The 10,227-nt window shown below is 36.7% G+C and overlaps 1 protein-coding gene across 1 annotated transcript; it reads right to left on the reverse strand.

Moving 5' to 3' along the window:
• Window positions 1–497: 497 nt before the first annotated feature.
• On the reverse strand, window positions 498–8,692 carry napab (N-ethylmaleimide-sensitive factor attachment protein, alpha b). Its single transcript, XM_052152287.1, has 11 exons — window positions 8,471–8,692; window positions 7,869–7,948; window positions 7,573–7,689; window positions 7,359–7,405; window positions 6,078–6,155; window positions 5,911–5,966; window positions 5,467–5,551; window positions 3,148–3,252; window positions 2,976–3,044; window positions 2,658–2,708; window positions 498–1,731 (listed from the first exon to the last, which is right to left on the reverse strand). Exons 1-11 carry the CDS (start codon window positions 8,566–8,568, stop codon window positions 1,630–1,632), a joined length of 888 nt encoding a protein of 295 aa, XP_052008247.1. The 5' UTR covers window positions 8,569–8,692; the 3' UTR covers window positions 498–1,629.
• Window positions 8,693–10,227: the final 1,535 nt, after the last annotated feature.

Genomic DNA, 10,227 nt, shown 5'->3' on the forward strand with positions numbered 1-10,227 from the left:
CGGCAAACGAATTTTACACCTTATAAAAACGCTTTTCAGCATGTCTTTTTACACCGTCATAGGACTTATATTACGCTGTCGTGTGATTAGCAATTGTCTAGCCCATATTCCCATCATATAAACACATACATGACTCCTAAAATAATATAGACACAATTCATTGTCAACAGCCAGTACACTTCTATGACGACATTTAGGAAATGTCACTGTATTGAGATACAACTGGATCTCTATGTTCACCCTTTCGCGTGTTAAGGAAGTGGTTCTTTGTGAGGAAACAAAATGTTAAAAAAAAACCTGTGAAGTTGTGACTGCTTTATTAAAACATCCTTTCATATATGTATTTGAAATGTATTTGAATTGTGAACAAACGCATGTTTCTCAAATCAGGTGCTATTTATTTTTTTGAGTTATGGTGTTGTGACAACTTAACAAATGTCCGTCAATATTACGGGTAATGGTTGGATATGCCTTTAATAAGAACCACTCAAGCAGGCCTGGAGTATTTCAGTTTAATTACAAAGAGGACAATGCATTCATTGCAAGACATGATGAATAATTAAGAATGAATTAAAAGCATTTCATAAACCAATCAGGAGAAATGTTAAGGGATGCGTGGCTCAGGAGGTGTTCTAGATGTATCTTTTCAGTTAATTTGTTTGTTGTATGTAAAGCTGCTTTTTTCTTTCTTTTTTTACAAGAAACATTTAGAAAATTCCACAAAAAATGTGGAAAAATGTGTTTATCAAAAGGTTCCTTAATCTGGAAGGGGAGTAGTTTGCATCCCTGAATGTTGCAACAAAGCAAGTTGTTTTTTATTTTATGGGTCAAAGAGTATAAATTCAATTATCGTTTTACTCACTTTTATATATATATATATATATATATATATATATATATATAATCTATTTTATATAAAGCACAAATAAGAACAGCATTTCTGAAATATTCCCCAAGGTTAATAATATATGCAGAAAACAGATACAAGGTGGTATTTCTGAAAAGAATACAAACATAAGCCTTTACTAAAGAGTATAATTGAATGAACAAAGGCTTTTTGTGTACCGCAAAACAGGCACTCTGTTTCAGCTAGAGCACAAGCATTGGCTCCTCTTCTGAAGCTTGGTGTGCACAGCACCCCGTTTTATTACTGGTTGCTGGTTTCAGTTCCCATGCAATACTCTCTCAAATCCCATTTAAAAAAAACAGCCTTTCTGTGTTAAGTGTACTTTGAGGTCGGGCGGTATGACCATGTCCATGACGGAGCAGCATGCCATGTCGTAAGAGAGATGAAGCACAGAAATGACTGGGATAGTTAACCAAAAATGACGCATCTGTCATTATTTACCCTCACTTTTGTTGTTCACTTTCATCGTGACTGAGGTTAACACCCACCCCCCCCCCCCATCTACTTGTGTGTTCTGTGAATGAAAGACAGTTGCTTGGAATGTAACTAAATGAGGGTGAGTAAATGATGACAGAATATCTATTTTTGGGTGGCCAATCCCTTTAAGGCACTGAGAGAAAGTTGGTGATAGTCGACCATCGTACTGAAGTCATGGAGGGTTCATGGTGTTAAAGGCACGGGTGAGTGTAAAGGACAAGAACGGGCCAGAGGACAGGAAGGTCTTAGCGAAGGTCACTTTCGTCTTCTTGTATGGTTTTCTTGATACGAAGCAACATGGTGGTGAGCCACTGATCCAGTCGAGAGATGGTGTCATATTCCTTCACCTGAAATATGGAGAGAATAGTGAACATGAGTGAAACTGATGAAAAAAATGGCGTGTTAAATTCCTACAAAGCCTGTATTGTTAGGATAATCATTGTGACGGGTTATTTTTCTTTATCTGTTTATTGTCCTACAAAAGGTAAAATGCAGTAACATGTTTATTTTTGCACTTTAGGTCCTTGTGGTGGCGTAGCGACTCTCAATCTGGGTGGCGGAGGACGAATCTCAGTTGCCTCCACGTCAATCTGCACATTTTATCACGTGGCTTGTTGAGCAGATTGCCACAGAGACCTAGCATGTGTGATGGTTTCACGCTATTCTCCGTGGCATCCACACAACTCACCACGTGCCCCACCGAGAGCGAACCACATTATAGTGACCATGAGGAAGTTAACCCAACGTGACTCTACCCACCCAAGCACCCGGGCCAGTTGGTTGCTTAGGAAGCCTGACTGGAGTCACTCAGCACACCCTGGATTTTAACTTACAACTCCAGGTGTGGTAGTCAGCGTCTTTACTTGCTGAGCTACCCAGGCCCCCTGTTTGTCGTTATTGACTTTAGAGGTCCACAGATAGTGGGAATTTTGCCGGCCTATAGTTTTTAAAAATCAATGTTAAAAAAAAAAAAAAATGTAAATAACAATTTGTTTTTCCTAACTATAACATGCACAGACATAGATATATATATATATATATATATATATATATATATATATATATATATATATATATATTTTTTTTCAGAGAAAATTTGATTATCCACATTTACATGGACAAGGAAAAGGCTTCAAAGCCAAAAGCTTTGGCGTAGTTATTGTATTTTCCCTTTGTAGTGTAGGTCAACTTGTTTCTATTTAAAAAGTGACATCATGTGGGCTATTCAGTTGAGTTCACAAGATGATAAATGATAAATAGAGGCTCTTCTTACAGCATCAGTGTATGCATCCACATTCTGTTCTTCAAAGGCCTCTAAAAGTTTCTGAAAAAAAAAAAAGAAAAAAAATGTAAGCACATCATTCTTCCTATATCCTATTGTTGGGAATGCTTCACCAGATAACAACTTTACAAAGAAATAATAAAAATTCTAAATAAACTGAAAAACAAAAACAGAAACCTTTATACAATTACTTGAGTATTATAAAGGTGTCAATACGTTTTTCAGCTGACTGTTAAGTTATTATTAATAGTAATTTGCCTTTTTTGTTGCTGTGCTACATCGAAGGAACTTGCTAAGAGCCAATCGTACCTTAACCAATTTGCACTCGCGTGAATCTGAAAAGGCTGGAAACATTTCCTCATACTTCTGGAGGGCAAGCTACAGGTGGGACATCAAAACATAAGGAATATGAAAGGGAACTTCAAAAGACACATCTGATAGTTTGTTGGAAGGAATGCATTGTGGGCGGAGTGTTGTATACCTTAGCATTAAGCATGTCCACACAGAAGTGGCAGAGAGCTGCCTTAAAGAAATAGTCCTTTGCACTGTATTTCAGCAGAGTGCTATCCATTGCATGTGTTGCAACCTAAAAAAAAACATCACCACAAACACAAAGAGAATCGTTGAATAGTGTAATGTGCATTTTGCTATCAGCATAAAGGAACCGAAAGATACACTGGGACAGAGAAATAACATTTTGCATAAGACTAAAGAGCTGTGAATCCTGGGCATGCTGAGTGACTCCAGTCAGGCTCCCTAAGTAATCAAATTGGCCCGGTTGAAAGGGAGGGTAGATTTACATTGTGTTAACCTCCTAGCGGTCGCTGTAATGTTATTCGCTCTCGTGAGGTGTGCGGCGAGTTGTGTGTGGATGCCGTGGAGAATAGCGTGAAGCCTTCACATGCGCTGTCTCTGCGGTTACATGTTCAACAAGCCACATGATAAGATGCGCGGATTGACTGTCTTAACGTACGTTCACACCAGAGGCGGCGAGAGCGTGAAATCGACCGGAAGTCATTCATTTTCAATGACAGCCAGCGTCTCTCGGAGGCGAGAAGCGGCGCGGCGAGTCTTGGCCGGCGTGGGCGTCAGATGGAAGTTCAAATGACTCAAGTGCAGTCAACATTATGGTAATGAGTGTCCACGAGCGTCGAAGGCAGGGCAGCCAGAGCGAATTTTGACGCCCTCGCCGCTTCTGGTGTGAATGTACAGTTAGACACACAACTGAGATTCGTCTTCCGCCACCCGGATTGAGGCGAGTCACTACACCACCATGAGGACTTAGAGCGCATTGGGCATTCCAAATTGGGGAGAAAAGGGTAGAAAATCACAAACAAAAAAAGACTAAAGAGCTTTACAACTAAATAGTTTGTATCTAATTTGTTTGTTAGATAATGAGATGCTGTAATGATAATCAAAAAGTATTTGAGAAAAATGCATGTGTAGTAGAACATTGCTTTTTTTGTGTTATAAATGTATTACACTCTTTAAGGTGAGAGACACAATAAAATGTACAATATATGGTCTCTCAAAATTGTATTTCATTTCAAATGGGTCAATGAGAAAAATTTACTAAAAAAAATAAAATAAACAATAAAATCCTGTATTCATGCCATGCAAACCTTTAGTCATTGTTGTGTTTGCATGTGTTATTAGTTCTTATGTTTTATTTGGAGATGTTTTTGGACACTAGGATAAATAATTGTTTTCATGCTATAACTTTTGATTGCTTTGATGTATCAACACAAAATTTTACTCAGTTATAGTTGACATGATTGGGAACAAAACAGAAGTAGTAGTGTTTTCTGAGCAACATTTAGAAAACACTACTTTACCTTATGTACAACCAGAGATACTGTATAAAATGTCAAATAAAGAAATAAAAAATAAAAGACAATTTTTGTGATTTATTCAGCAGTTTCTTAGACTGAGATTCTCAGAATTTATCACAATTTGTATCATTAAAACATTTGAAAAGTTTTCTTTACAATAATAACAAACACTTGACCCTTGGTTTTTATTGTCAAATTATAAGCCTTTAATTTTGGGTATGCCATTGAAACAGGAAATCTTTAAAACACCCTCAGACCTTAGTGTTAAAACATATTCTGGGTTCAATACAAGTGAAGCTCAATCGACAGCATTTATGGCATAATGTTGATTAGTACAAAAATTTATTTTGACTTGTCCCTCTATTTTCTTAAAAAATAAATAAATAATAATTTAAATAAAACATATATATATTACAGGGAGGCACTTACAGTGGAAGTGACAATACCTAAATGTGTGTTAACATGATTTTAGTTTGATCAATTCACTATAACTTTTCTGTGTAAATACTACAACTTTGTTGTCAAGGTGATTTAACGCCGGTAAACCCTGTAATCTGGTAAACACCATAATGTTGGTAACCCCAGATTTTTATCACACAAAAAACACGTTACCATGTATAATTTTTGTTTTGTGGCTATACTTTTGAAACTGTATATTTGAATGTTTATGGACTGGCCCCATTCACGTCCAATGTAAGTTCCCTACTGATCTTTTTTAAATAAACAAGGGACGCAAAAGAGGGAGAATTTTTTTTTAAAAACAAATATTTTTGTAAATAGAGGCTAAATATGAATGAGCAAACATTTCTGATCTAATTTCACTTTCAATATTTCTGCAGCCTGTTAAATTAATAGAGCCTTACAATATTAACAATAGGGTTGGGGTTTTTTTACATCACATGGAATATTCTTGAATAGGATCAGGTGTACTGACACTGAATGAAAGCAGACTGATATTTTATGTTTACCTGTTCATAGATCTCAATTGCTTTGGGGTACTGCTCCAGTTGAGCTGCATAGGTGGAGACTTTGAGCAGACACTTGTTTGCTGAACTTTGTCAGGAGAGACAAAAGGAATAGATTATCAACCTTTTCAACCTTTTCACAAAGCAACAGTATGACTGATACAGATACGGGAAAACGAATCCAAAAGGGACCTTTAGAAACGCAATAAACGGAATCATGTGACTAATAATGCCTTCAGGACCCTTCACCCACAACTGGAAATATGAGATGGTGGGCAAAGGTTTGTCTTCAGATAAAAGGCTTTCTATGCATCATATCTTGATATGAGTTGTAAACTATACAATAGTGTAAATTGGAATTTATAGGTAACACATTTCATACCATTGAGCATTGTTTATGAACAATAAACACATTAGGAGTGACACTAACCATAAAGTTTCCCTTACCTGGTGGACTCCTCGCCTTTATAATAGTCTGCTGCCTGTTCATAGTGAGCTATGGCCTACAAAAAATTTAAAAGTACAATAATTACATCCCCTCGGATACATTTCAAGGATTACAGATCCTGATTTTCAGTAGAAAATTAATCAATGTGACAAAACAAATGGCTGACCTTGTCAATGTCAACCAGTTCGCTCTCGTATATCTCGGCAATGGTGACGTGGTGTTTTGCTGCGATTGTGAATCGACCCTACAACACAAGACATACACAGCTGTTTAATATAAATCTCCACTTTCACTTTCAAATTCTTCTTCTTTTGTTTTTGGGTACTCGCATTATTTGTGTATATCGCCACCTACTGGGCAGGGAGGAGAATTCAGAGTAAAAAAGAACTTAAATATTGATCTGTTTCTCACCCACATCTATCATATCACTTCTGAAGAAATGGATTTAACCACTGCAGTCATATGGATTCTTTTTTTATTTTCCTTTATGTGCTTTTTGGAGCTTCAAAATTCTAGCCACCATTCACTTGCATTGTATGGACCTACAGGGACGAGATATTCTTCAAAAAACTAATTTTGTTCTGCAGAAGAAAGGTCATCCAATTCATACACATCTGGGGTGGCATGAGGGAGAGCAAATGATGAGAGCGCTTTCATAGTTGTGTGAACTATTCCTTTAATAGAAAGATTTAATAAAATCAGGGATAGTTCATTAAAAACATTTAAACTGACCGATAAAAGAATAATGACGAAAAACACAACTGTATGGCTTAAGAGGACTTCTACATTACTACTTCATGTTCTTTTTGAGGCTTGACACAGGCCTAGTTATTATTCACTTTTGGTTAACAGAGGGAAAAAGATGCCTAGACTTTCTGCTAGATGATGACAGAATTTTCATTTTTGGGTCCTAATAAATGAAAACTCTGTCATCATTTCTCAACGTCTCTCAAACCGGTATGAATTTTTTTTTGTAGAACACAAATGGTGATGTCAGGCAGAAAAATAGGGACTGAAGGCCTCGTCACCATTCACTCTCATTGTATGGAAAATAATCATCAAGCATAATCATTTTTCAAAATTTCTCCTTGTGTTCTGCAGAAGAAAGAACATCATACGGTTTGGAAACTGAATACAGAATTGTCATTTTTGGGCGAGCTAAACCATTAAGATGGTAAAATTATGGTATTTGAATGATAACTCAATTCAACCAGCAGTTGAAAAATATGCTTTGTGTTGCAGTGCCCCCTGCTGGTGTATTGAGTTACTTGCAATGTGTCTTATGAATGATAGCTTTGAATTTCCCCAATTCACAATTTTTGGGGTTTTCAATATGTAGCTTGCTTAAAGGATGAAGACATTAATATTCTGCACCAAAAATGTATCTAAAACATCAACCCCTGTAAAGACTCCCTGTAGGCTTCACAGCTGTCAGAGAGACTCTTACCATGTCTGTATAGATCTCAATGGCTCTGTTCAGGCAGTTAATGGCCTCTGCAGAAAGAATGAGAGACAAATGACAAAGGTAAATTACCCTTTACAGTTTTCCACTGAATTCTTTGAAAACTCCATATAGAAACCAAGATACTTATTTACTCCAAGTAAAAGAGGGCTTTTTTTAGCCCACAAAAACTGAGATGTAAAGTTTTAAGGATAAATACCTTGAGGATCTGATTTTTTAAAGGCATTGCCGGCATCAATGAAGTTTGTGGCTGCATCATGTTTACTCTGCATCTGCAGGTGTAGAAGGGCTGCCTGGGAGAACGCATTCCCTGCAGCTACAAGCAACAAATCATAATATTAAACAGGCACATATGTACTGTAAGCTTTAATAAAAATACTTTTTTTTATTTAGAATTCAAAGAATTTTAAAGAACGAGGACAGATACACAGAAGTAACCTCTAGATATGTTAATATGCGGTTTATATTAAATGCATGGTGAATTGATGTGTTTACCACTCCAGTTTTTGGCCATCTTGAACATGTTTGCTGCTCTTCCATACATGTCACAGGCATCCTCCATCTTTGAAGATCCCCTGGTCAAATATTAGACTTTCAGACTAATGAACTCATTTCACAACACTTTGAAGCACGTGAGTGTAAACACGACACTTATGACTCGAGTGGATGTCAGCTGACTACAAGCAGAGTCTCCTGTTATTATGACACACTGTCTTCTTGTCTGACAATATGATCTATTCTGTTTTGAGAATGAGCACTACGATAGATTACAAGACTAGATATAAAACAATACTGTGGGGGCTGTTAAATCTGTAAGATTTATACTGACACATAAGCTATACTGAGATTTACAATAAAATTAGCATTTACTCGAACTACATCACGAACTCACCTAAAAACGAGGTGAAATTAAACTTCCAGTCATTTAACATTCTTGGTATCTTCATAATTCACGTCCTATCAATCTCACATGGCAGAAAACGAGTGAATAGACTTATACACTTATATAAATGTCTACGGCTAACTGGTTAGCATGCTAACTGTGTGTCTATCCCGGTAGGCCTGTAAGCAGCCTGAAAAAAAGATATAAAACAAACCCAAACAAAGAGCCGAAGAAAGACTGCGAGGATTTCACTTTCTTCTCGGCCTCTGCCATGAGAGCCACGGCCTCTTTTTCTTTCACGGAGTTGTCCATGAAGTTTGTTTACAGTTCAACTTTAGCAACAAACTCTGGAATCCAGCCACATCAACACATCTCGACGGAAACACCTAACAAGGCCGCCTGTTGGTTCATTTCAAAATAAAAGTCCTTCAGCGTTCCAAAGAATTAACTAATAAATACTAGGGCTGTCAATCGATTACCATTTTTAATCGAATTAATTACATGGTGTCCCGATTAATTAATCGCGATTTATCACATTTAATCGCATATACAAATATTTGCTGAGAAAGCCCCTCATATAACAATAACTCAATATATAATTATTATAAATAGTTATCTTTAAATATTTAAAAATTGTCAATCATTGGCATACTGTTCACAGCAATCCATTTCACAGTGAATTTGTCAGTCAGTTGGAGATTTATTATGAGGGCTTGTTTAAGGTCCTGTCAATTTACACCTACGTAAAATGTTTAGGTCACTGTGTCAAGTTAAATATAGTTTAATACTCAATCTGTAAACACATCTTGAGATCCCTTAGATCGCATTTGCACGAATGTTTTGAACGCAAGAACGTAACGCATGTTTGTGTGTTCTGCCTACTGAAGTGTTTTCTTCACTGTATAAACTGTGTGTTGCTCATACGGCTAAATTTTCACTTACTGCCCTCTGGAGTAAACAGGTGGTACTGCAAGCTTGCATTTCTCAGGAATGTTCCTTATTATGGTCCGTGGGCATGCGATTAATTGCGTTAATTTTTGTAAAATTGATCGCACTGAATTAACGCGTTAAATCAACAGCCCTAATAAATACATAACTTTTAGTAGTAGTAGTAGTAGTAGTGGAAGTAGTGGTAGTAGTAGTAGTAGTAGTAGTGGCAGTAGTAGTAGTAGTGGTAGTAGTGGTGGTAGTAGTAGTGGCAGTAGTTAAGGGTCAGTGTTTAAACAAAGATTTTGTAGTAGTAGTAGTAGTAGTAGTAGTGGTAGTAGTAGTGGTAGTAGTAGTAGTAGTAGTGGTAGTAGTAGTAGTAGTAGTAGCAGTGGTAGTAGTGGTGGTAGTAGTAGTTTTAGTAGTAGTGGTGGTATTAGTGGTAGTATAATTAGTTGTAGTAGTAGTAGTAGTAGTAGTAGTAGCCGAAGGTTGACTGTGGCAAGGAACACAAAACTCCATAAGATGTTGGTTAATGGGAGAAACCAGACTCACTTTGGGGGCCAGTTCACCTTTGGCTAACATCGTGAATATAATTACATTATTACTTATGCATAGTGCAAGTCATGGTTTAAAATTATTAAACTAAGTAAGTGTTAAGGATCAGTGTTTAAACAAATATTTTGTATAATTTGTAATGCGTTGTAATGCGTTACTATATTATTATTATAATTATTATGATTATTATTATTCGTATTATTAGTAGCAGTAGTATAAGTAGTAGTAGTAGTAGTAGTAGTGGAGTAGTAGTAGTATTGGTAGTAGTAGTAGAAGTAGTAGTAGTAGTGGAAGTAGTGGTGGTAGTAGTAGTAGTGGTAGTAGTAGTAGTGGTAGAAGTAGTAGTGGAAGTAGTGGTGGTAGTAGTAGTAGTAGTGGAAGTAGTGGTGGTAGTAGTAGTAGTAGTAGTAGTAGTAGTAGTAGTAGTGGAAGTAGTGGTAGTAGTGGCAGTAGTAGTAGTAGTAGTAGTAGTAGTAGTGGTAGTAG

Source organism: Xyrauchen texanus, chromosome 21 (assembly GCF_025860055.1).
Source record: "Xyrauchen texanus isolate HMW12.3.18 chromosome 21, RBS_HiC_50CHRs, whole genome shotgun sequence".
Taxonomy (NCBI): Eukaryota; Metazoa; Chordata; class Actinopteri; order Cypriniformes; family Catostomidae; genus Xyrauchen; species Xyrauchen texanus.